Source organism: Callospermophilus lateralis, chromosome 10 (assembly GCF_048772815.1).
Source record: "Callospermophilus lateralis isolate mCalLat2 chromosome 10, mCalLat2.hap1, whole genome shotgun sequence".
Taxonomy (NCBI): domain Eukaryota; kingdom Metazoa; phylum Chordata; class Mammalia; order Rodentia; family Sciuridae; genus Callospermophilus; species Callospermophilus lateralis.
The window spans coordinates 55,335,132-55,361,605 of record NC_135314.1 but is presented as its reverse complement, the minus strand read 5'-3'; the positions used below and the strand labels follow the sequence as shown (position 1 = coordinate 55,361,605).

The window sequence follows — 26,474 nt, the reverse complement described above, 5'->3', positions numbered from 1 at the left end:
TGGAAGGGCTTCTTTATGTCTTGTTTTTAAACCTTTTGCCATAAAGGATTTTATAGGACATTTGGGCACACTTGAATAAGGTCAATAAAGAAGATAATGGTATCATATCAGTGTTAGTTTCCTTTTTTAACCATCAAACTGTGTATTTATATGAGATTATCCCTGTTTTTAGGAAAAATGCACACTGAAGTATTGATGTGTATGAGTATTATGGGTATTCAAACTGCTCATAAAACGTAAGTATATGTATATACACATATGTATATGTGGGAGGGAGGTAAGGGAGAGAGATGATAAAAAGAGAGGGAAAGGACATAGGAAAAACTAAACAGTAAAATGTTAATATCTGAGGAATCTGGATGAAGGGTATGTAAGAATTATTTGTACTCATTTTGTAATTTTTCTCAAAGTTTGAAATTATTTCAAAAGTGCTATGGTTTGATTATGAGGTGTCCCCAAAAAGCTCACAGGTGAGACAATGCACGAAAGTTCACAAGAGAAATAATTGGGTTGTTAGAGACTTAACCCAATCAGTGAATTAATCCCCTGATAGGGATTCACTGAGTGATAACTGAAGTATTAGGGTCTGGCTGGAGGAGGTGGGAACTGGGGTGTGGCTTTGGGATATATATTTGCACCTGGCAAGTGGAGTCTCTCTCTCTGTTTCCTGATCACCATGTGAGCTACTTCCCTCTGCCACATTCTTTTTTTTTTTTTTAATATTTATTTTTTTTTTAGTTTTCGGCGGACACAGCATCTTTGTTTGTATGTGGTGCTGAGGATCAAACCCGGGCGGCACGCATGCCAGGCGAGCGCACTACTGCTTGAGCCACATCCCCAGCCCTCTGCCACATTCTCACCTGAGGCCCCGAGGAATGGAGCCCACTGTCTACGGATTGAGACCTCTGAGACTGTGAGCCCTTAAATAAACTTTTCCTTCTCTACAATTGTTCTGGTTGGGTCTTTTAGTCACAACAGCGAAAGAGCTGACTAAAACAAAAAGAAAAGTTAAACAGAAATAATAATTTTAAAAATGTGCTAGTCAGTGTGGTTGTTTACGCAGAAGACAGATACAACACTGTGGGTTGGGGACCTGGTCAAAAGGCTGTGGGGCATGAGAAGGACCTGGGGACTAGGGAAGGAAGAGTTCCCAGATCAGCAGCAGACAGGGCTCTGAGTGGAGAGCAGGGTGGTGTATGGTGGAGAGTGTCTTGAGGGCAGGGCTGGTAACAGAGTCCAATGGTGTGAAGATACTGTCACAAAGAAAATTAAAAATATGGCTTCTATGTTACACTAGTTACATTTAAAGTGCTTAAGAGCACACATGGGTAACAGCTCTCTCACTGTGCAGACAGAACACTCTCACCATTACAGAAAGTTGTACAGGACAGTGCTGGTCTCAAATGCCAAGTTTGAGAGTTAGGCCTTTGTCCTTGTGAATAGGGAGTTCTCACAGAAACTACCCTTAGACTGGGCTCGAAGTCCCCTACAGGTGATTCTGACGCCTGGGAGACAAGGGTATCCTGTTAGGAGGCCACTGCCTAACCCCGGAAGGCACCGATCAGGGCCCACACAGAAAAGATAAGACAATTGAGAGACAAAGGGAGGTAGAAGGATTACTTTAAGGTTTCTTGCTTAGGTAGATGGGGAAAATTATTTTGAAGGAATATGGTATCTGGGAGTAAAAGATGTTTGGCTTAGTCAAGTGAATTTGGTGGATGAAAGAATCAATGTGTATGCAGGCTAGAAGCCCAGGGTCAGAATTATAGAGAGAGGTTGGTGGAGACTAGAAAAGAAAGCTTTCAGAATCAAACCTGTGATCACGAAGGAACTGTGAAGCTGGATTGGTTGTTTGGGGGGAAGAATGAAATGAAAGATGAGAAGGGCCAGGTCTGATCCCAGGTGGGGGCTCCCCGTGGGGAGCTGCACGGAGATGGGTCTGTGGAAGCACCTGAGACTAGTAGGAGGAATACCACCACAGAAGGGTGGAGGACAGACTGTGGGAAGGGGCTCCCAAAGAGAAGAGGACCAGGGTGACAGAATGGGAAATGCCAAGCCAAAGACTCTCCTGAAGTGAGAGAAGAGGACAGGTTAGAAGACACATGGCCAGGACTTAGGGGAGAGGGTAGGAGAACCTAAAGATGCTAGAGAGGAAGAGCATGGAAAAGCCAACTGTGGACTCCCATGACTGGCCAAGCCACAGAGTCCCTGCCCTCCTTCAACCTGGGCTGCTGGGAAGGAGAGAGGGTGTCTACCAAAGATGATCTGACTTTCTCAGGAGGAAGAGGCCTTCTGTTCAGAGGAACTGGATGGGGGGCAGTGGCGGGAACTATTATGGGCTGGACAGCATTCCCCAAATTCATACCTTGAAGTCCTAACCCCAGTTCCTAAGGATGTGACTTATATTTGAAGACAGGGCCTTTAAAGAGGTGATTATGTTAAAATAGGCCATAAGAGTGGGCTCTAATCTAATCTGACTTGTGTCCTTATAAGAAGGAGAGGAAGTGGCAGCAGGGATATGTGGGGAGTCAGGGGGTGGCATGGGAAGAGCATGAAGGAGAGAAAAAGAAACACCAACTAACTGGGGGCATATGCACATACACAGAAGATCATGTGACAATACAGGGAGAAGATGGCCATCTACAAGACAAGGAAAGAGACCTTGATATTGGATTTCTGGCCTCCAGAACTTCAAGAAAGCAAATTTCTATTGTTTAAAGCACTCAGCACATGGTGCCTTTCTATGGCAGCCCCAGAACATAATGCTTATAGATGAGCTCTGGCAGGGTGGGATGGGGGAAGGAGGTTGATAGTCCCTGCGTGGGGAGCTGGGAGCTCACAAGGAGATGGGGCAGCAGAAAATCAGATTCCTAAGTCATACCCTATGCTTGGTGGCTCTGGGTTAACATATGCAGCTACAAGTAAAGTCCTAACTAATATGGATCTTTCAATGTTACAGTTAAATAAGATTGAAGGCTGTATTTTTGTTTGTTCTATAAATTTGGAACTACACTGTTTGAGTTGGCTAGCATTGGAAGCTGGTTTGATTCCTATCAGTAACAACAATTTTAAATGTTAAAAATGTTCTGTATGCTATCCATATTTTATATGACCATCTGCTGGAATCCATTAATGATGTTCTGGGCTCACAGGGAAGCAGAGTCATTGAATTCTAAAACCCCATTTCTTTCAGAGGAAGCTCCCCATGTGGTTCTTACTCCAAACACACACAAGTAGGGCATCTCACCTGCTTTCATTTCATGGAGGAGATGGAGTCTCCTAAAAGTCAGGTGGCTTGCCAAGTTCATAGAACCAGGCATGGCCTGGCTAGAAATAGGACCACAGCCTCCTGCCATCTGGTGTCTGGCTACTTTCTTCTCCAGCTAAGGCTGAGGCTCTGCTCCAACCCAGGTCTTTGGAATCCTTCTCTGACCTACAGAACTGCAGAGGGGCCACAAGCTCTGGAGCTAGACTTGGGTTCAGTACTGCTTGTCACTCACTAAGCTGTGAGGCTTAAAACTTGTTATTTAACTTCTTAGAGCTTCAGTTTCCATATTTAAAAGATGTGAGAAACATAAATAAAATCTGTTGTAAAGAAAACAGAGCATACAGTGCATGCTCTACCACCAGCCCTTCCCCCGCCCCCTTCACCCCTCTTTCCCAAACCGATCCCCAGAGGATTTCTCCACTCCTGTAGCTCCTTCAACTACTTAGCGGGCCACCTATAGATCAGTTGAGCTTTGTACCTACATGAGGCTTCTATGCAGCACCCTGTGCTCCTTCTCCCCAATTTGGATCCTCTTGCTGGTCCAGATGCCCAAACTCTTAGTACTCCTTGGGTTACTACCCAGTTTCCTCTTCTCTGGATTAAGGCTTATTATTTTATTATTTCTGCTGGCCCTTTGACTCTTGTCCCCGTCTCCAACAATCCAACTTTTATATACCCACCACTATCATAGAGAAACATCCTAGAAGGAAAATGAAATTCAACCATTTTACAAATTCCATGTTGGCTACTAGCCACAGGGAGTTGGGTGAGGAGGGCAGATCCCTCTCTAACTTGCCACAAAGTTTGCCCCTCTGAGGAGGGTCTCAGGCACCTCCAAGAGGCAGGAAGCCCCAGACACACACTCCTCCTGGCACAGCCTGTCCCCCTCAAACTTTCTGGGTACTTAGTCCTCTTTTCTATCACCCTCTCCTGTCCACATTTTCCCGTTTCCTGAGTCCACACCTCTGCATCCAACCACCTAACCATCATCTCCTCGGGAGATGCCAAACATACTGCAAGCCCACATTGCCAAAACCATATCCAGGATCTTCTTTCCAAACTGCTCCTGTCCTCATCTTTCCAAGGCCATATCTACTCACAAATGCCCACTGATTTCATCAACTAAATACCTGCTCAATTTGCCCACATGCCCTTCATTGTCACCCAGTCCAAAGGGTACCACCCCTAGGCCTCTGGTCTCCCAGCCTTGTCCTAACACATAGGTCACCCCCAAAAAAGTTGTCTTTCTCAAATAAAAATCTGAAGTCATTCCAGTGACTAAAATCTCTCCAGTGGCTACTCACTGCCACTCAGGACCAAGCCCACCTGACCTGAAAAGGGCCCTGAGCTATCCCTGGCTTCCATCTTCAGCCTTCTTTCCCATTGCACCCTCTTGGGGAGCACCTCCATTATGCCCTCTATACTCAATATCCATGGTTCTCACAATTTAGCATGTATTGTGATCACCTGGAGAACTTGTTAAAAATAGATTCCAGGCTTCCAGGTGCCATGGATGGTCCCTGCACAGTCCCCTGGGTGGCAGTGCTCTATATTCTACATTGAATTTTTTTTGGTTTCTGCAACACCAGCCTTTTGCCTTCAGCTCCTTGTACGTGTTGGGGCCCCCTCCCTGGGCTGACTCTTGCACATTCTTCAGACAGGTCTCAGCTCAGTCATTGCTACCACCAGGCTGGGTTCATGTCCCACAATGCTCATCCAATGCACTGCCATTGCCAAAATCAGCTCCTGAAGTTGGAGAGTATCATGCTAAGCAAAATAAAAATCCCCCCAAAACCAAGGCCGAATGTTTTCTCTGATATGTGGATGCTAATTCACAAGGGGGGGGGGAGGCAATAGGGAAGAATAGTGTTATCTTAGATGAGATAGAGGAGAGTGAAAGGAGGGGAGGAGAGGGGAGGTGGGGATAGGAATGATAGTAAAATGGAACAGACATTATTACCTTATGTACATATGACTGATGTGATTCTACAACGTGTACAATCAGAAAAATGAGAAAATCTAGCCCATCTATGTATGCTATGTATGATATATCAAAGTGCATAAATTAATTTTACTGGCATGTATAACTAATTAAAACAAATTTAAAAAATTAAGAAAAAAATCAGCTCCTGATACGCATGTATTACAGCAAGTTGCCTAAGGACAACAATAGGGTCTCTTCTGTATCCCCGGTGCTTAGCACGATACCTGGCACATGCTTGATAAGTAGCTATTCAAGGAATGAGTGGAACCAAAAAGGTCTCTGTTATCTTGGAATTCCCAAGGAATACCCCACCCTAGACCTGGGCTCTGATGTTGAGAGAGAGAAGAGCCCTGGGATTCTGTGTGCAACTTTCTGTGACAAGGAGAAGTCTCTGTTCTGTCACCTTCTAGATCAAAATGGCTAGGTGTTAAGCCCTCCTGAGTAGATAGGAGAGGGAGTTTGGAAGTGAAGTAGCCCAATAAAATAATCACATATCAAAGCATCAAATTTGAAAGCCTCATGGGAAAGCTGGGGCAGGGCTGGGGAAAGCAGTTTCCTCATGTCTGACATCAGGTAATCTGACTTTTCTTCTGGTCCAGACTGACCAAGTCTAAACTAACCCCCATCTCCAGAACTTTTCTTCTGTCCTGGAAGAGAGGGAATCAGTGTCTCACAGTCTACAGACCACTCAACCTGAAGACACAAGTGCATCCCTGCCAAGAGTGAAAAGTCTGAGAGGAGAATTAGGGAGCTAGCACTAAATGGCCTTGGGTACAGCAGGTCCCTGGATCTCTGCCTCTCTAGGGACATTTCCCTTTTTAAGTAGTTAACTAAAAATAGGCATCAAACCCTTCACAATTCCCCAAATCGGCATTCACTTTCTGAAAAAGGCTCCTGAAAGGGACACAGGCTGGGTGGAGTGAAGTGAGCACCTACTCCAAGAAGCCTGAATCCTGCTGCCCAGCACTGGGGCACGTTCAAGGCCTCCTTGCAGTGTCCTTACAGACTTGAGAAGAAATATTGGTTGTTTTCCTAGAATGAAAATCTCTGGGCAAATTTTCCACTCACCTTCCTTCACATTAGGAAGGTTCTAGGAGGACACAGCTCCTCCGGTTACTGCAAACACCCATTCCCAAGCCCCCAAGACATAGAACATCAGGATATTTGTGAAGGAGGCAGCTCAAGATGGTTGGGCAACAGGGCCAGCAGGGTGCCCCTAGGTTCTTCCTGGGGAGGACTCATCACCAGTTAATTGAATTATGGAAGATACTAGGTGAGCTGGGGAAGAAATTAGAGGTAGCAGCCGGGTGGGTGGGCATCACAGGGTCACACACATGTGTGTGGAAGTCACTGGGCACTATTATACCCATAGATCAGCCACCACTTTGGTTGGGAGAAAGTGGAGTTGCTGCCTGCTTTCAGAGATGTTTATGGAAAAATCTCAGTTTCTCTCCAGTCCCACATCTTTCACTATCAGGCAAGTCTTGATGCCAAATGCCAACCTCTCTAGCATTTCCTTTCAGCCCCCGGCCTTTTTTTTTTTTTTTTTTTGGTATTGGGGATGGAATTCAGGGGCACTCAAGCACTAAGCCACATCCCCAGCCCTATTTTGTATTTTATTTAGAGACAGGGTCTCCCTGAATTGCTTAGCGCCTCGCTTTTACTGGGGCTGGCTTTGAACTCATGATCCTCCTGCCTCAGTCTGCTGAGCCACTGCTTCCAGCCCTTTAAGTCCTTTCAGGACCTAGCACTTCCCCCAACCTGCAGAAAATGTTTAGAAGAAAGATTTGATTTGGGGAAAACCTTCACAAAAACTGGACATTGTTTGATATCCAAAAATGCTTTCAAATTGACACGACTTTTGGTTTCAGGGAGACACATGGGTTTGGGAGTGGTGGCGAAGATATTTAAAAGCATCAGCTGGGCTCAGTGGTGCACACCTGTAATCCCAGGAACTCATGGAGCTGAGGCAGGAGGATTTGCTAGTTTGAGGACAGACTCAGCCAACAAAATGAGGCCCCATCTTATAAAAAGGTGGGTGGGAGTTGGGGCTGGTATGTAGCTCTGTGGTAGAGTACTTGCCTGGCATGCATGCATGAAGCCTTGGTATAGCAAAAATAAAATAAAAGCATCATGGGCTGGGGATGTGGCTCAAGGGGTAGCGTGCTCGCCTAGCATGCGTGAGGCACTGGATTCGATTCTCAGCACAGTAAAAACAAAATAAAGATATTGTGTCCACCTAAAACTAAAGAATAAATATTAAAAAAATAAATAAAAGCATCATAATCTGAGACAGTCTAACAAAGTGACTGGGATGGTCCAATGTCAGAGATGAGGCTCAAGGCCAGGCATGGAATAAAAGGGATGTTCCATCTGTATAATCCTTAAATCACAGTGGAGACAGGAACCCTAAAGCATAGAACTCATGAATTGATAGAAAATCAAATACTGATTATGAACCCACTCAGGGGCCAGCTACTCAAGTTGTAAAATGCTCATTGATCTCTTCAAAAGATCACCACCTTATACAGACTAATAGGAGAAATCCGTGAATCCACTGGTATTAAACTGGAAGGTAGACTGTGGGTTGATGAGAGAATGCCATTGTTCAATATCAAATTTCCTGATTTCAATAATTGCACTGTGGTTACATTCTTAGAAGACACACAGTGAGTTAGAAGTCCAGGGCATGGATATAAAATTTGGTCTTATATGGATCCATCCACCCAAATGAACATATATATATATACACACATAGAAAATGATAAAAAAGGAACAAAATGTAAATAATTGTTGAATTTCAAGTAAGGAGCATTTAAGAGTTTCTTGTACTATTCTTGTAATTTTCCTGTAACTTTGAAATTAGATATAGAAAAGATCCCAGCGAGGGCATACAGTAAACACCTTGATAAGCCTCTGAATCCAGGTATGCGTGCCAGCTGCTGCCCTCCCTATCCCCCAGCTGAATGACAACCAGACCTCTGCCAGTCCTGGGGCCCAATCCCTCTCTCCTCCTTCTGCCCCAAGGGCTGGAGGAAGCTCTGCTCAGCCTGTGTGGACAGCCCAGAGTACATCCCTGAGAGGACAAGGTGCAGGGGGCCGTGACAGGAGCGTAGATCAGGCTTGGCATCATAGTTCTACTCCTTCCCAGCTGGGAGGCCCTGGGGCATGATAAATTTGTCTCTTAGAATCAGTTTCACTCATTTGCAAAATGGGAACAGCAACCACTTGTAGCAGAGCAGAGTGAGAGAGCGGAAGTGACCTAGCCAGAGCACCTGAGGCTAAGGCTGCTGCCCAGGGGCTCCGCTCAGCTGCCCTCACTCTGGCCTCTGCGGTTTCACCCCAAGCTCCTGCCTGCCTCTCTCCCTCTTATGTTATCATTCCTCCTCAACCAAACCACACAAATTACACTCCTCTCCTCCTTCATAACCTGGTCTGGAGGCTCCCTCATTCTAACCACCGCCCCCCCCCGCCCCACCCACCGCACACCATCTCCCTCTTTCATCTGTGAGCTGGTGTCCACCAGGTCAATTTGTGCTTTGCTCCATTTCCTTTCATCCTCCTGTCAGCTCACTCGGAGCACACTGATTTGGCTCTTCAAGTGCTTGGCCACAATGAGGCTCCCAGGGGCCCCCAGGACAGAGTGGGGGTAAGCTTTGTCCACTCTGCTCCTCAACTGCTGGCTTACAGGACCAAACTATCATGCTGGAAAGAGGAGGCCATGCAGAGAAGGATCTGGCCACAATGTTTGACAGGAAAATCACTCACCCTTCCCTCAGGAAAGATGGATTTCCTCCCTAGATTAGGTACGTTTTGGCCCTTGACAAAAGCACACACACACACACACACACACACACACACACACAGACCGCTCATGAAACTGGACATGTCTTGGACTGCGGAAGGTAATGCATGTGGCAGAGAGAGACAGACTTCAGGATTTCATTTCTATGGGGAGAAAAATCCTGCTGATGTATTTATATATTCACAAATACATAAATACACAGAAAGAAGAAACTGAATACATTTGTGGTGTGAGTGGATTTGGGGGTAGATGGAGTTATGGAGTTAATCCTGTCAGGAATGTGTGCATTTTCATAGAGCCTTCTGCAAGCTGTGCCCCTCCACACCACAGGGTGCCTTGGGAGACCCTCCCAGGGTGTTGGCTCTACACGGAGGCAGCAGGAAGATACCCTTCTGCTGCCCTAGACCAACAGTGGGGGGCACCAGTTTCCCTCTGGACAGTTGCTTTCCAGGGTGACCACACACTGGAATGACCTGGGAGCATAAACAAATACTGAAGCCCTGCTCCCACCCGAGGTTCTGATTTAATTAGTCTGGGGAGCAGTCCAGGCAGTGGTGGCTTCCAAGCTCCCCAGGTGAAACTAATATGCAGGCAGGGCCCCAGCTGCGGATCCAGAGTTGGATGATGACAACTTGATTGGGGTTTTCCACAGCCTCCTGTTTTCCAGGGCAAAGAGCCCAGCTCTGGGTCTGCTCATTGTCTCCTGCTTGTTTTTCTCCTCCACAGTTCCCCTTTGACCTCTCCTCACCTCCCTCAGGATCACACTGGACAGGAGGCTGCTGAACCTCTGCCCCTGAGAAGTGAACTACCACTTGACACCCGAGTCACAGTCCCGGCGTTCTTTTCGGGACAACATCCCATCTGCTTTCATTTCCCAATATTGAACATGGCATGGTCCCAGAAAATATTTGGAAAGAATAACTATTATCCCATCCCTACTAGGTTCTTCTTAGATTGGTTTTTCTGCGCTTCCAATAACTTATTTAATGTCCACTCTTGATCTTTGAAGCTTCTTGATAGTGGTCCCTCCACTATTCTTGGGGATTACTTCCCCACTTTGGGTAAATATCTTTTCACTTTGGCTGCCCCACCATACTGAAGTCTGACACCCCGCCCAGACTTGTGTTCAGGGAACCCAAATGCATCATCAGGAAGGTGAACACATCGCCTAACAAAAGAAGGAAAGAAGGAAGGAAGGAATGGAGGGAGGGAGTGGGGGAGAGAGGAAGAAAGAGGAGAGTAAGGTGAAAGTCATAAAACATGGCTACATAACGGAAAAAGAGAAGTGGTCTTCTGTGTCATCAGGATGATTACTTTCCTCTATTTGTCCAGGTAAGAACCTAACTTTTCTGCTGTTTGTTTTAAAACAGTGTGTTGGGGCTGTCCAAGAAACCTGCATCCTGCTAAAACTGGAGGTTTCAAAGGATGGTTCTGCTAATGAAACTATACTAATAATCACTGTAGAAGCCAGGGCTGCTCTATGACTTTTGCCTTCATGGGCTCCTTCCTCCTTAATACATATTTAATTGAATATTATATATATTATATTTTAATTATATAAATTATAGCTCACAATTTCTCTGGCATAAAGTATGAATATATTAATATTATGAATTCAAAGCATTGTCTTTGAACAGTTCATTTTTTTCTTCTAATTTTATAGGACAGCACATTTTTGTGGGCCTGTAAAGCAGTGTGTGCTCTCGGCACCATGCCAAATGGGTGGATAGGGCCTGGGGGAATCAAGGTCGAAAGGAAGGTGTAACTGTCTGTGGTCTGGGTCACGGAGAAGTTCCTCTCATCCTTGCATATTTATGTCACTCTGCAATTTGACTCTGAGAGACACCAGGGAGGGTCCTCCAAGAGCAAGGCATAGCATGTGCCATTCTGAGGCTCATGCTAGGCCCTCAAGGAAGGTGCCATGAGAGAAGGACCTGTTTCCACACTTGGTAAGGAGACAGCTGCCCCACCATGGTGGAGGAGGGAGCTGCCAATGCTCTGAGCTCCCAGAGAGTTACTTTGAGCTAAAAGGAGGAAGAACTCGGGGCTGATCTGGCTTTGCAGTGGGAGTTTGTCAGAAAGGTTGCCCATGGAGAGAGGTGCCAGAGCACAGACATGCTGGGAGGACCTCAGGGGATGGCTATGGTTCAGGGAGGAGCTCAGTCTGGCTTGAATACAAAATAGGAGTGAGAGAGTGAGGGGCAGAGCTGGGAGAGAGGTGGCAGCCAGGACATAAGGGACCACATGTACACAGGCACAATAGTTCTGTCTAGGCATGATCATGCAAAAAGTTCACTAGTATGGGATTTCACAGGGGCTGGGGACCACTGGTATTTCAGTTGGGAATGATTACAATTTAGAGAGGTTCCCTGGCAAAGCAGAGTCAATTGAGGAGTGATTCGCTCTTGCAGGGAGTGGGGGTGGGGGCTCAGTAACAAAGTAAAAAGAGTATGAGTGATGTTGAGGGGGACAGAGATGTGCACAGGTGGTGGACAGGTGGTGGGGGAAGGAGGGAGATGAGAAAAGGTCACAAGGAGGTCACCGGGTACTGTGGCATATGGGCAGAAGCCAGACCTGGAGACACTCAAGCCAGAGGGATACTCAGGAGACAGAGGCTCTGACACCCGTCTACCCCCCAACCCCACCCCCCCAGTCCTGGGTGTCCCCTGACTTTGCGAGGCAAAGCAGAGCCAATACTCACTCTCCGTTCCTAGCATAGGGAGAAGAGGGCCCCTGGGCCTCCGGGATTTCATCTCCGGGGCCTTGGTGTTCTTAGTGTCTGGAGCATCTGGAACAAAACAGGGAACACAAACATCACTGGGCGGCTGTCCAAGGAGATGAATAGAGGAGGCACCTCAGTCAGGATCCCACCTCAAGCCTCGTATGGCCCACCCATCCTGCATTCCTTGGGAGGCCCTCGGCGCCTGCTGGGCCGGCCCTCCCTCCACTGGCACCAAAGAAGGAAAGGCCGCCATGGCTGATAAATCAGGTGGTAGGACAGTCACCCTGGCAAGATGGATGGATAGGCTACTGGGAGCTGGTTAGTACTCCCCTCTGCACAGGCTGCCAGAAATACCGCTGCTGTCCAGGCTGTGGCCGTCCTACCCTCTGGCTCAGCTCCCTCATCTTTTCCTTCCTTGGGCCTTGACTCACTCAGCTGAACGTTCCGGACTTCCAAAAAGACTTTCAAGAAGAGGTCTCACACAGAGGAAGGAGAGGACGTAGCTCACGGTCTGGAGGGGCTTGCGGTCAGTCTCTGATTTTTTCAGACATGCTGTTGCACTTGGCCCATAACAGACCAGACCAAGACCTCAGAGCAGGCAGCTAGCGTGCCTCTCCCCTGAGACTGAGGCGAGGACCCACTTGGGGGCTTCTGCTATCCCTCCCCAAGGCAGGGACGGTGCAACATCGCTGCAGCAGCTAAACTAGACACGGTGGGGATGGGGACGGTGCTGCCTCTCAGGCCTCTGCTCCAGGCTCCTCTCCCATGCTAAGGCATAGCGCAGATAATGCCTGAGGAACCCTCCCTTGTCCGGCAGCAGGGACTCTTCGCTCTGGCTGGGTGGGGCTGGGCAGAAAAAGCCCCCACTGGGCCCCCAGGAGAATGGACTTTACAAAGTTGTGGGGAAACCATCTAGGACTCAGATAAGAAATACTTGCTGAACCAATGTCACCATGCTCTCTGGCCTTCCTTTCCCTACAAGGAACAATTTTTGGGGACAGGTTGGGTGGGTAGCTCTCTGAACCCCCTTCCTATCCTCCTGTTCCTGCTTGGGAGGAGAGGAAACTCAGAGGGAGGAAGGAGGGTGGGGCACTTTCCAGAGGCTTTGGCCACTTCCTGTGGCCTGGCTGGGGAGGAAGGGCTATCTTGCTCCCCTCCCTTTCAGGATGGCAGCCCTGGCTGATCTTACCTCATCTGGGCTCTGGGGTGGGAACCAGGAGCACAGAGTGAAGGGGCCAGGGACATATCCTTCCTGTCTCACGGGCTCTCTGAGCTCTCACCTGGAGGCATGTCTCTTTCTACATAGCATCTGGGTCCCTGCATGCCCCTCCCACCTCCTGAGATGAGGACCCCCTTGGGGGCTTCTGCTATCCCTCCCCAAGGCAGGGATGGTGCAACATTGCTGCAGCAGCTGAACTAGACACGGTGGGGATGGGGATACGGTAATCCGTAACAGAGGCACCTTGCTGGCTCAGTTCAGAGGTCTCTGGGCTGGGCAGGAGATGGGGGGCTCCCTACTGAAAAAGGGCAAAAGCCATATACATGGAACTGTGGGAATGACTGGATCGTAAGTAGGACTTTCTATTAATCTATAGCAGGAGATGGGGATAAAGAGACAAGAGTGGAAGAGATCCTTTGAAGCAGTGCTTGATAACCCATCCCCTAACCTGCCCCCATGGCATGTCACCCTAATCCCACTACTGTCCAGAAGTGCAAAGGAGCACCAGATGGTGGCAGGTCTTTGCCATCCATAGCCAATGCCACCAGGATCCAGGGCACCAATTCCATGTGGAGCTGGGTGGAGGAAGAGAAAGTGCCCCTAGGACTTGAAAGAAAGTACATGCAGAAATTTCTCTTTGCCCTTTTCCCAGAGGAGGAGTGGAGGTGGGGATGTGCACAAAGTTCTGCATTCCTTGGTTCAGATCTCTCTTTCTCCTGGTGAGTCCCAGAGCATAGAGAAGGCAGAGAAAGAAGGACTGGTTTCCCCACCACCCACAGGTGGGAAAACTGAGTAGAAGCAAGCAAAGGAGGAGAGGCCCAGTTTCCCTGGGCTTCTGAAAGGAGGGATGTGCTGGGCTTTACTTTCAAGCACCTATCACAAAAGGATGAAGAGAGGACAGTTCTAGTTGTGGCTTTGTCATCAGCAATCTCAAGATCATGGGAAGTCACTTAAACTGTCCCATGTCTCTGTTTTCTTATCTGTTCAAAGGGAATGACTCTTGTTTTCTCTACCCCACAGTGGCCCAAGTCCCAAAGGACAGAATGCATGCAATGGGGCTCTGGAGACCAAGAAGGGTCTTTTGCCTAAGTGAGCTCACTGTTCCTGCTAACCATGATCTCTCACTCCTCCGAGTTTTTTTTTTTTTTTTTTTTGACTTTAACATTTTCAATCTTCAGAATCCCTGCACCAGCCCCTATCATTCCTGCACTGTCCTCTGCTCTAGGGTGCTGCAGGCCCCCTGGATGTGTGAGTAACCACACTGGATGTGTTTTGAGCCTTGTTTTAAGAGGTTTCACTGCACTTTATCTTTCAGTCTGGCCATGAGGAAAAGGGCTCGAGTTTCCATTTCAAACCAGGCATACTCTAGGCCTGGAGCCCCGTCCCTCCTAAAGTGCCAACACTGTGGGGGCTGTGCATGCACCAGGGGGCCCAGGCAGGGATGCTGAACCACTACGCCTCCTCCATCAGAACCGCAGGAGGAGTGGGCTGGAAGGACCACACGCTTAATCAAAACCAGCTTTGTGCTCACATGGCTGTCCAGGGGATAAAAATAATAGTAATAAAAGTTTAAGAGCAGTTTGACTTTTCTGTCTATTTTAATCTATTTTGTGATGAAACTGAACTTCATTTCTAGATCTGGGCCTCAGGGCTAGAGTCCTTTGCTGGCCTGGTGTGCACCCAAAGGAGTATGCAGAGGGAAGATGGAGGTGTGGGGAAGTGGGGGGCCTTGACAGAGAGAGGGAAACTTGTCCTTATACGGACAATGCCTCACCCTTTCCACTCCTGGGCTCACTTTGGACTCAAACCCTCAAGGGGACATTTGGCATTTTTTCTTTTGTTTCCCCCAAGAGGTTGGATCCCTGGGCTCTGGCCCTAGGCAGAAGAATGAGGTCTTGGGAAGCTTCTGAGAGTGGGTCTGAGCTTCCAAGAGACCCATGAGGGGGCAGAGCAGAGGGGCTGGGCTCCAGCCTCTCCCAGGAGGTCGTCCATTCTTCCTCGCTGGCCTCTCTTTCTGCCAAAGACCAAGCAGCTTGCTAGCATGAAAGGACAGCACTTTCTAGTTGGGAACTTGAGCTCTTTCCTGGCTCTGAGGTTTAGTGAGTTGTTGGGGAAGTCCCTGAACTTTTCTGAGGCTGATCTTCCTCATTGGAAAAATGGGAATAACTCCAGCTCAACAGAAGAGGGACGGAGGAGTGAGTTACAAAATAACAGGTGACATTTACTGGGTACTTGTTCCACACATGTGCTCTGCTGAAGTGCTTTATGTGCGCACACAGGGGGGAACCACACCATTCACCAATACTTAATTACTTTTGACCTAAAAAATAGCAATTCTATTTGGTTGAACCTAATACCCATTAACTGCCTGTGACAACTTAAAGAATCAACGTGAAAGTGGGAGTGGAGTGGAGAATATATATAGAAGGACTGCAGCCAACGAAGGCTGGGTCCAACTCAGTGACAAACAGCAATGCCAATGGTTCTGGGGGCAGTGGGCTGCAGTGCTTAGCAGCCAAGTCTTGGGGTTAGATTCCCAATTAGTCAAGGTGAACTTGAGCAGGTGACTTGCTCTCTGTCTCAAATAGGCTGTTGTTGCTATCACTGCCCTTTAACCTTCTTGTCAAGGTCACCGATGATCTCCAGGTTGCCATATCTAGTGACCAATGCTCAGGCTCCCCTCTACTCAGCAGTAGCATCCAACACTTGATCCTTCATTCTTTCCTTCCTCAGATTCTCACCATTTAGGATCTGGGACACTCCCTCTCCTGGATTTTTTCTCCCTGAGACCATTCTTTTGTGGACTCCTGTCCTCTCCCTGCCTCTCAATGTTGGACTCTACCTCCCTCCTTTGTCCCATCTCCATCCACATCCACCCCTGGGGACCTCTGTCAATTCCAGGGCATTTGAGGGCCTCTACATGTGGATGGATCCCCATTCCCTGATCTCCCTCCCCAGCTTCAGATTTATCTAGATGCCTGTCTATGTCACATGTTTCCTTGGGCTGCCCAATGGGCATCTCCAACTTCACATGCACAAAACTCTTGATTGTCCCTCCAACCTGCACATTCTGACTTCGGTAGGCTGGCACTGCCATTGATCCTCACTCTTCCATGGAAACTAAGACTTCCACCAGCAAGGAGGGGGCGCCCTGTGCCTCCCCTTTCTCTCTCCATTTCCAACTCATCAGTGAGTCTTATCAGCTCTACATTAAATTAGATTCACGAATCCAATCATTACTTGTCACTTCCACTGAGCCTATATGCCACTGTCTCCTGCCATCTGATCTCCCTGCTCTCCTCTGTATCTGCTCTGGGTCGGGTCACCCCACACAGGGCCCTGATGATCCTTTACAAATGTCCACAATTGTCCCATCTCACTCAGAATAAAATCCGGCTTCCTCGTCGAAGCCCACACAGCCTTGCCAAGCGGGCATCTGCCCTCTGCAGCCTCACTCCCACCACACAGTCCCTTGCTCCTGGCCCCATCAGCCTGGTTGCTTCCTTTTCCTGGGGAGGACAAACATAGTCTCACTGTCACCTCTTTTCTCTTACTTTGGGGACTCCTTCTCTAACTTCCTGTAGGTCTCTGTTCAAAAGTTCCTTCCTCAAGAGGGCTCAATAACCCCCCTTTCTGAACAGCACCCCCTCCCCCTTGCCCCGCTGGGCCTTCTCCACAGCAGGCAGCATTGCCTGAAGCAATGACATGTCTCTTCCTCTGCACTATTGCTTACTCCCAATAGAAGGTCAAGTGCTGAGAGCAAGCACTTGTTCTGCTGTGTTTACTGCTGCTAATGCCCAATCCTCGAGGAGTGCCTGGCATGGCGGGCACACAACTCTTTGTTGAATGAATGAGTGATGGTACAGGTGCCCGTTGGAGCACCTACACAAACATGGGTGACCCTCTGTGGTCACAAAGCCCCACTTTCACTGAAGCTAAGGCTGGGTTGCCTTGGGAGCAACTGAAAAAGGGAGGCCTGAGCTGGGAAGGACTGCAGGAGCCTGTGAGGGGCTGAGGTGCCTTCTGACTCCTGTCCTGGGATGCTGGCTTAAGAAGGACTTCACCTCTCATCTGGGTCTGGGTCACAGAAAATGAGTTACTTAGTCCCATGTTCAGAAGGACTTCCTAACAGAGAGGGCTGGTAATGAAAGAGACCGGGGGCTCTGCCATGGTCACTCACTGTACGGGGGGCTGGCAGGTCATGGGAAGGTACAGATCAGACACACTTGAGTCCTGCCGTGGTGGTCTGGGATATAGCTTACTGCTGGAGTGGGGGTCCTCTTAGATCTAGTGTGCCTGTCTGTGTGACCTGAGAAGGCTGTCCACCCGGGCTAAGTCTGTTTGCTAATGGAGGAAAGCTTGTCCACTACTGGGTAACCAGAAAATCCAAAATATGACAGAGTCTCTGGCCATGGTGGCCACGGAAGGCCAGTTTTCTCTCCTCCTGGACAAGTTTTCTGGAAAGTCCTTACCCACTCTAGGCTTAGTTCTCTTGTGTGGGGACAAATTGACACTTGCCTTCCGCGTGTTTGGAAGGAAGGGTGATATGATCATAACCAAGAAAGTGCCCAAATACCCTGTCACACAAGAGAAAGACCCAAACAGCAGGACTAAAGCTGTCAGATATGCTGTATTATCAGGTCACCTCCCTTATACTATGTACAGGAGAAACAGACACGTGGCTGACACAAAACTCGCTTTTTTTTTTTTTTTGGTACTAGGGATTGAACCCAAGGGCACTTAATTACTGAGCCACATCTCCAGCCCTTTTTGTATTTTATTTAGAGAAAGGGTGTTGCTGAGTTACTTAGGGCCTCACTAAGTTGCTGAGGCTGGCTTTGAACTCACAATCCTCCTGCCTCAGCCTCCCAAGTCACTGGGATTACAGGCGTGTGCCACCCCACCCAGCCTATTGGGCTCCTTTTAATGAGATCTTGAAATATATCATCTTATTGGCTATAGACATGGTCTTAATGGGGTTGGGCACAGGCTAAATGACAGTAAGTGACTTTCAGGGGGTATGATCAGCCCTGCTAAGTGACAGAGGGAAGCCAAGCTGAAGTTAGCACAGTGAAAAGGGACCTCACTACCCTTCAATGACTGGTTCTGTCCAGAGGTCAGGCAGGCAGCTGCAGAGAGAGAGAACTTGGGGGCCCACCCAGGGCCTGGGCTGTGAACTCAAACATGGTTTCCTCTTAGGGCGGGGAGTCCCTTCAACCCAGTGTCATTCATGACTCCCCTTAACAACTAGACTAAAAGCTACAGACCCCTCTTTTCAGAAAGATGCTTAAGCCCATGTACACCCCAAGTTTTGCCTGTAATTTCAAAGGGACTCAGACCCATTGGGACCTGAGATTCATGCCCTAGGGAATGTGGACAGTGAGAGGAAGGGACACAATGAAGGCAGGAGTTTATACAGGGTGTCTAGCACAGATGTAGCTGCAAGGGTAAGAAGAAGGAAGGGAGAGGATGAAGAGGGTTGCCTGTTTTTCTCTCTGAAAACCAAACCAAACAAAACCTAATTAGCTGGGAGTTGGTGTGTTATCTCAGCTGGTCTTTCTCCTAGCGTATTCCCAGTCTTCTGCTAAGATCCAGCTCCTAGTTCAGAGGGGCCTGACCTCTGCCTTTGAGGGAACCAAAGATAAAAGGTGGTGGTCATCAAGATTAGTGGGGAGTGTAACAGACTCTTCCAGTCATCCTCAGTGTGAAAAAGGCCCCTTAAGTTGTAGAATGAATGCCCTTAAAAAAATAGATTCCCAAGTACATTCTGTAGGAAAAAAGGAAATTTTATTTTGCAAACAAATCTGGAAAAGGTGCTGACATTTTACAGATAAGGAGAATGGATTGCTCTCCTGCCTGCAGTCAGTCATGTACATAGGAACTAGAGAGGCCAGGAGTTCCCAAAGCAGACAACCTCATTAGCAGGTTGGTTTCCTAATAGATTAGGGAGAATCAGCCAGAGTCCCAAGTGAGGAGAGAGGCTGTTATAAATTAACTTCCGGGGTCAAGTTTCCAGGAAGGCTACAACTGGGCACCTGAGAGTGAGACTCTGACCTGGGTGGTGACAGCCCAAGTGAGGAGAGACACACAGGAGAAAGTAGCAGCCACTGCCTGGCCCAGAGTCTCAAAGCATGTGTCATAAGCCCTGCTCCCAGCTGACCATGAACTCTGCCCCGTCAGATCTGCTTTTTCAGATCTGCTTTCTCACTGAGGCGAGAAAAGGACATTACCAGAAGTCTAAGAGGACGGTTTTAGCTCACCTTTTTGGCTATTAACAATGTGATTCACATCACCCCTGTGTGTTTTTAGGAGGCTTTTCTTTATAAGACCTTTCTTCCTTTCTCCTGTTCATTACTTACAGAAGAGCTCAGTTTTGTGATCAGGAAATCGGATTATGAAATCTAGAATGAGGACTAAGATTCCACATTTTGTGGGATGGAGGTGAAACGGGTTAGGATCTTAGGACTCAAGTGATCCCACTCAGGAGCCAGAAAAACAACAAAGCTGTTCTTCGAGATGCCTTATTTGGACACTATTTTTTTGACATGTCACTGATGGTTATTAACCAGGCATTTCAAGGGCAAGGAACTGTTTTCCCAAAACTACCTTTTTAGACATTTCCAGGCAAGTCCCAAAATACAAAGAAAGGGAACTGGATAGGGAATCCTTGAGATGGGGTTCTGCCCTGGCCCAGCCCTACTGTGACTGGAAAGCCTTCCTCTCTGAATGGCCTCAATTTTCTCATCTGTCAAATGAGGGTGTAACTCAGTGGTAGAGAATTTTCCTAGCATATGTGAGGCCCTGGGTTCCATCCCCAGTATTGTCACAACAACAACTGCAACAATAATAATGTTGTTTGTCTAAACTATCATGAGGTCCATTCTACTTTCAAGTCTCTAATTTTACATTCCTCACCCCAGGAAGAAAAGAGTCATAAATGCATACTTCCTGCGTTTCTTTAGGACAAATCCCAAGCCTCACAGTGAGGCCTTGCCCCTTCCTAAGAGGGGAAATTCCACTCAGACCTGACAGGTCTGCTCTTTCTCCCATATCCCCTCTCCTTCTGCTGTGTTGCTATTACCCTTTTATTTTGGCAGAGGTGGCCCTGTCCCCTCTACCCGAAGACTCAGCCCGACTCACCTCCTCCAGGATGGCTCCCCACATCTAGCTCCCTCCTCACGTTCCCAGGACCCACGCCAGCTCTGTGCCGCCAGCACTCACACTTGTTTGCTGTGGCTTGTAAAATACTTGTAGTCATTTTCCTGTGGGTGTGTCCTTTCTCCTGCTTGATGCCCTTGTGCCCGGATTCCCTGCAGAAGGTTCTGGGTGTGGGGGATTAGGACGAGGAGGGTAGGAGAGGGTGAACAGCCCCTCCTCCTGGCAGGGGCATAGAAAGCGGCCACATGGGTAATCAAGTGGGACTGGCACTTTCTTTTCTGTCTTGCTTTTGTAAAAGGTAGCTTGGCACCTACCAAATGAATGCCCAGGTAGAGGTAAAGACAGTTGGGGGCAGTTCAGTTCAGGAGTGGGAGGGTATGAGAGATGGGACCCTGGATATGTGATAGCATGGGTGGGTATGACCTACCGTCCACGGTGACTTGGCAGGAGCACTCCGCCTGGCCGGCACCATTCTTGGCTACACACTTGTATAGGCCTCTGTCCTCGGGCAGTGCCTTCTCGATGGAGACGGAACAGAGTGAGCCTGGGGGAACAGAGACAACTGTTGAATGCACCAGGCAGTTTCTTAGTACCTGTCCTGGCATCTGAAGCATGGCAGGGTATCCTTACATAGCAGCCCCTGGGAGCCCAGGCGAGAGGCCCTGGGGAAGTGACCCCTCTCCTCACGGAGGCCAGGGCATTGTCCGCTGATAAACGACACAATGAAGCTGAGTCCTAAATACACTCCTCCAGGCACCCCTCCTCCACTCCAGAGAGTCCTTTTACAGGGACATAATACAAAAGGACAGGAGGAAGAGAAATAGCCTCTGTCTCTGGAAAGCATGGATATAGCAGAGGAAATAGCTGGATGAGGCTCCTCACCAAGAGGGGTAAGGACTCAGGCCCAGGCTGCAGAGCTCTACTGCACCCAGTGGCAGGGAAGGGGGCTCTGCCAAGCTTGCAGCAGTGACTTTGCGAAATCACTCTTAGGAAAGGGAATTTTGATAAGAAATGGGTGTGGGAGGGCTAGAATCCTTGTTCTGCAAGGATACTGGCCTGTGGGAAGCTCTGTTGGGATGGAGAGGTGACTGTGGCCTGGGGCCTTGGCACTGGCTTTTCAGGAATGGGGTCTAGAGAATCATGACCAATGAGGAGCACTGGACAGTGGGAGCCCTTGGGGTTGCCTCCCTTTAATGTTGGGTCTTCTGGTCACCTCAGAGGGGGGTGGAAATGGCCTCCTTTCCTACTCTCCTCACTTGGGTCTATTCTTGTCCCGACCCACCTCTTTGGGCCTAGTTCTCTCATCCCGGGGCTGGTCACGTCTCCTCTGGAGGCCCCTCCTTTACTTTCCCCCTGGGTGTAGGGAGAGACCAGCTGAGGACCAGGCCTGTTGGTCAGGTGGGAGGTAGCAGTACCCTAGTTCTTGCCTTCAGGCTCACATACGAGGAGAAGGACAGAGCCAGAGCCATGGTAATCCTGTTGCCTAGAGCCACCCACCCCCAGCTCCCATGAGCCATCGGTACCAATGGACAGAGCTAAGTGCATCCTGGGTGTGTGTGGCCGGGAGGGTGGGGAGCAATACTGGAAGGGAAGCCGGTGGGCACCATTCCTAAAGGGTCTTCAGATCTCAGCACACCTACCTACTACAAGCCCCACTTCCACATTTACATGTAGGCACAGACCTGACCAAAAAAAAAATGCTAAGGCCCCCACAGGAAGGAAGGATGACATCAGTGCTGACCAGAGAACCTCATTCAGGCTGGAGGAGAAAGTTAGGGCGCAGGATGGCAGGCCCATCTATGCGCCAAACCTCCTATACCCTTTCAGAGACCCTAACCCTTGGAAAGGCCTCACTCTGGCTTCCATGGCAGAGGGCAACAGGTCCTGGTCTCTTCCCACTGTGTTGAGAAGATAATCTGCAGAAACTGCAGTAGAAAGGATTTAGGTTGAATCTTTACACAGTCTGGTTTGAGAATGGAACCGTGAGGCACAGGAATGGGGGAATGAGGATAACCATGTTCTAGAGAGAGAACACTTTCCATTCATCTGAATTTGGGCAGGAGGATACTAAGACGACCTCTGATCCCTCAGAAACCAACTCCACCTGGGAATTTCCCCTCAGTCTGGGCTGAGCCTCTGAGAACAGAACTCTGTTGAATCCTTGGTTTTCTTTCAGTTTCAGTCTCCAGTTGCCTTCAGCCTTAAACCAAAGTTAGACACACTGTAGACAGTCATGAGCCAGCGGCCCAACCGGGAGGGCAGCGGAGCACTTGGACATGGCCCTGCCCCTCCGCCCCAACTCTTTCAAGCCCCAGAACTGATCCCGGCCACGTGCGTGGGCTGGGGGAGAGCCAGGCAGGCTGGGAGGCTGGCTACCCCAGATGAAGAATCTGGTATTTCCTGTGGGACAGCTCATTCCTGACCTCCAGAAGAAAACTGTTTCCCAGCATTTTTTTTTGAGAAGCCTCAGCCTGGTGGGGAATTTTGAGAAGGGGGAAGGGAGAGATCAGGAGCAGGAATCTACTGAGCAGCTCAGCAAGAGCCCTGCCTGGGAGAGACCAGGGAGTCAAGCTCTGGGTTTGAAGTTCCCTCAGTTCTCCGGTTCTCTCCTTTCCTGAATGGGTGGGCAGAGAGGAGAACAAGAACAGGGACAGAGATGAGGGCAGGGAGCAGTCTGAATTGCTGAAGGCTCTGCTAGGAGGCTGCGCTAGTCAGCAGGGCCTCCCTGACCTGGTCTCCCTGAAAGGCCCAGACCAGTAGTATGACTCACCTACAGGTCACCTCCTCGTCACCCCTATGCCCCCAGCCCTAAGTATCTCTCTTCTCTGCTCCCAAGTTACCCTGAGCTTGTTATTGCCAAAGCACCTCTCTTAAGGCCATTGCAGAAACACAGCTGTCTCCCATACCAGCTCTGAGGGGAGTGACAATGTCTATCAGGAATGCTTTTCCTGAGCCTGGAATGCAGTTGCAATTAAAAAAAAAAAATGCCATCCTGAGAATGACAAAGGTGCATTTCTGCAGCAGGTGATCTGGCAGGATCTATGCAAACACACACATGCACACACACACACACACACACACACACACACAATAAATAATCTGTGACTGAATAAGGTAAATAATTTCTAGAAGGAAAAAAGTTCCTAAGTCAGCACTGAGTGGATTATACATATGACAGTAGGGACTAAAACAAGGCCTTGCACAGAGTAGGTGCTGCAGAATTCTATCTTTTATAGGATGGACTTTCACAGTTTGAAAAAGAAAAAAAAAAAGGCCTGCATAAGATTCTACCTGGAAGGCAATTAAAAATGAATCATCTCTTGATAATAGCAACAAAAATGAGCCCTCATTATTAGACTGGGAGAAATGCTCTGAGGGGGAAGCCTGGTTGGGAGACAGCAAGCAAACCATGAAGATAAAAGCACTTTTCAGGGCCACAGCAGTCCTGCTCTGGGCTCACAGGCTTTTGCCTCCCACCTTGCATCCAAGATAGCTCTAGAAAGCGGGGCCTGGATGCCTGTCTCTGGGGGGCAAGCCCAGCTGGTAGCACCCTGCAGTTCTGGAGATGCCGGAGGAGGAAGGACACTTGTACATGACTGTCCCATCTAGTATTAACTCATAGTGAACTGCAACCAATGGCTGTCAAACCTCTTCTCAGGATTTCCTTGGGCCTAAATGGGGTGGATGTAATTCTGTTTGGGGGATCCACAGGTTCTGAGGCTGATCCAAGCTAAAGACATCAGAGAAGCCCCTGAAGCCTATAAACAGTGTCCCATAGCAGCTGGTATTATCAGATACACAGACAGATGAGGGAGGACTGAGGGCAAATCTTTCTTGGCTGAAATGGTTACAGAGGTCTGAGGAAACATCCAGAGGTGGTGAGTCTTGATAGAAGAGATGACAGGATTGGAGGCCAATGCAGAAGGGTAAGTGATGTTCATAGCCAGGGGATGGGGCAGGGAGGTGCAGAGGGGTGGGAGGGTTGGGGAGGTGGCACAGTCTTGGGGAAATGGGCATAGTCAATCCCTTCTTCCTCCTCCATGAACCACCTCAAACCATCAGCTTCCTTATTTCCACTGACACCTGTGGCCCAGACACCCCCTCAGTGGTCTGCCTCTCCTTCCTCTTGCCCACCTAGCCTGTCCCCAACCTGCCTGCCAAGCCAGGTGACAGGTTCTATTTCATCTCTTGCTTCTTGAACTGGTTCTTTCCCGTCTATGGCCATGGCTACTGTGCTGGTCCAGGCCTCACCACCCTTCTCCCTGACTCCTTCAGCAGGTTCTATGACTGTCATTTGCTCATGGAGTCAGCCAAACCCCTAAAACCAGCTTTGTGCACAAAGTTCCTCATTCCAGAATCTTGCACAAAACTCCCTTTTGCTTTGAAACTTGAGCTCCTTGGTATGAGATAGGAAGAAATTGGGGACAAACCACCTTCTCCAGCCCATATGGGCTAGGAGCCTTCCTCTGCTGCCACAGGGCCCCCCTGCCAATTCCCTGCTGCCTGTCTGGTGGCTTCAGGGCTCAGATGGATGCCCAGGGCTTTCCCAAGGCCCTTTCTCTGTGGCCCTGGCACTCAGCTCCTCCTCCAGACACACTTTGGGTAATTGGCTCCAACAGTTTTATCATTGTGAGCCTGTGTTCCCTCTCCAGATCCACTGACAACAGGTCCTCTCCTGCAGTAGGGCCTGCAAGAGTGGCAACTGCTGAAGCCTTGAGGCACACTTGCCCTCAACAAAACAGGGGCTCTTACGGAACTGATGAGTGAAGGGACAGAGGCAGGATTATTTTGAGACAAGGCACTCTCCCTGTGGCAAGACAGGTGCATTTCAAGGTCTACTCCCTCCACTGTAGGGAAAATACCAGAAACTTGGCGAGCACAGGGGACATCATCCCCCAGCCCCCAATTATGTGGGACTCAGGGCCTCACACATGCTGAGCCACGCCCCCTGCCTCTCTCTTTTTTTTTTTTTTTTTGGTCTAGGCATGGGAATGCAACTACATGAGTTCAAGTCCCAGCTGTTACTTAGGAGCTGTGCAGCATTGGGCAAGGTGCTAACTTGTGTTAGAGGGACATCATAGTAGTTGTGAAGACTAAGTGATGGGAAATGTTAAAATGCTTAGGACAGTATCTGCTGTTCAACTGATGCAAGCTATTCTCATTTTAAAATATTGAGAATATTGTTTAAGTTCAGGATTATCTCTGGGATTATCTCTGTGATCCTCTCCTACCCCTCCTAGTCTCTACTTGTGGGGTCTTTTAGTAACTTCTGCTACTGCCACTCTGGACCCAACTATTGCCTTTGGGGCAGATTCTGTGGGAGGCAATGCTGGAGTAACTGGTGCCTCTATGCTCTTTAACAACCAGTGACCAGCAGACAAAACTTACTCCAGGCAGTCAGTGTGTGGGAAGCCAGTGGCTAATGGCTCAGGAGCGTTTCTGAGGTCAAGGCAGGGGTCCACCTCATACTTCTTAGTTAAAACATTATTTATAAGGGGCCACTGAACCTAGTGGTGGCTCTGCATTTAAACTCCACACAGGTCCCAGGGCTAAGTGGCTTTGGGCATTGTCCCCCCCCACCCCTGCCACCTGCCCTCCCTGCCATTGTCTGAATCTTTCACCAAGGCTGGGGCAGTCATACCACACAAGTCACCGCACATGTTCCAAGGGTGATGGCTACCCATCTTCCATCCTGCCCAGAAAGATCACTACAAGGTAACTAGGAAATGCTCCTGGTTAAGTTTTCCAATCAGTTTGACCAAGAGTTTTCCAATGGGGAGGCCCCCAGTGGGCATAGGGAAAGCTGTGGAATCCACTCCCCTGGATGTGTATGTGTTTGCCCCCAGCCTAGCGATCCCCCATGACCACCTGAGTGTGGATATCACAGAGGCTGAGCTAGCAGATGCTGGGGGATAGAGATGCCTTCTGAAGGATTCTGACCATCTGAGGACATCCATGAGAAAAAGTTACTGTGTGAACATGTTTGCAAAATACAACAGTTTTCTCTCTGTTGACAGAAATTTCCAATTTCCCCTTCAGCCATTAGATTCAACATGCTTGGCTGTTCCAAATTTGTTGTCTGAGATGCAGAATGAGCAACAGGAACGTTGCTAATTCAAATAATTCCTCCCAAGCTGGAAGTGGGAGGCCTACAGTGGGATGAGGGGCAAGGCATAGGTGGAGAGGGGTGTGACCAGAGGATAGCCCCAAGAGAGCAGAGGGAAGAGCGTTCTGCTGTCTCCACCAACCTGCATTTGCTGGGACTGTCCACTTGGCTTCTGCAGTGGCTGCCCTCTGCCCTTCAGAGGTAAATCCACC

The 26,474-nt window shown here is 48.9% G+C and overlaps 1 protein-coding gene across 6 annotated transcripts in view; it reads right to left on the bottom strand.

Moving 5' to 3' along the window:
• Positions 1-26,474, bottom strand: part of Mylk (myosin light chain kinase) — a 121,244-nt gene that overhangs the window by 53,142 nt on the left and 41,628 nt on the right. For 4 of the 6 annotated variants that reach the window (XM_076867216.2, XM_076867217.2, XM_076867218.2 and 1 more), the window contains 2 exons: positions 20,584-20,700; positions 11,759-11,845 (listed from right to left, as the gene is read on the bottom strand). In XM_076867216.2, the coding sequence (XP_076723331.1) occupies positions 11,759-11,845; positions 20,584-20,700 (204 nt within the window). Of the gene's footprint in view, positions 1-1,538; positions 1,542-11,758; positions 11,846-20,138; positions 20,192-20,583; positions 20,701-26,474 lie in introns of those variants that run through there. The other 2 variants (XM_076867219.2, XM_076867220.2) reach the window with 2 other exon arrangements.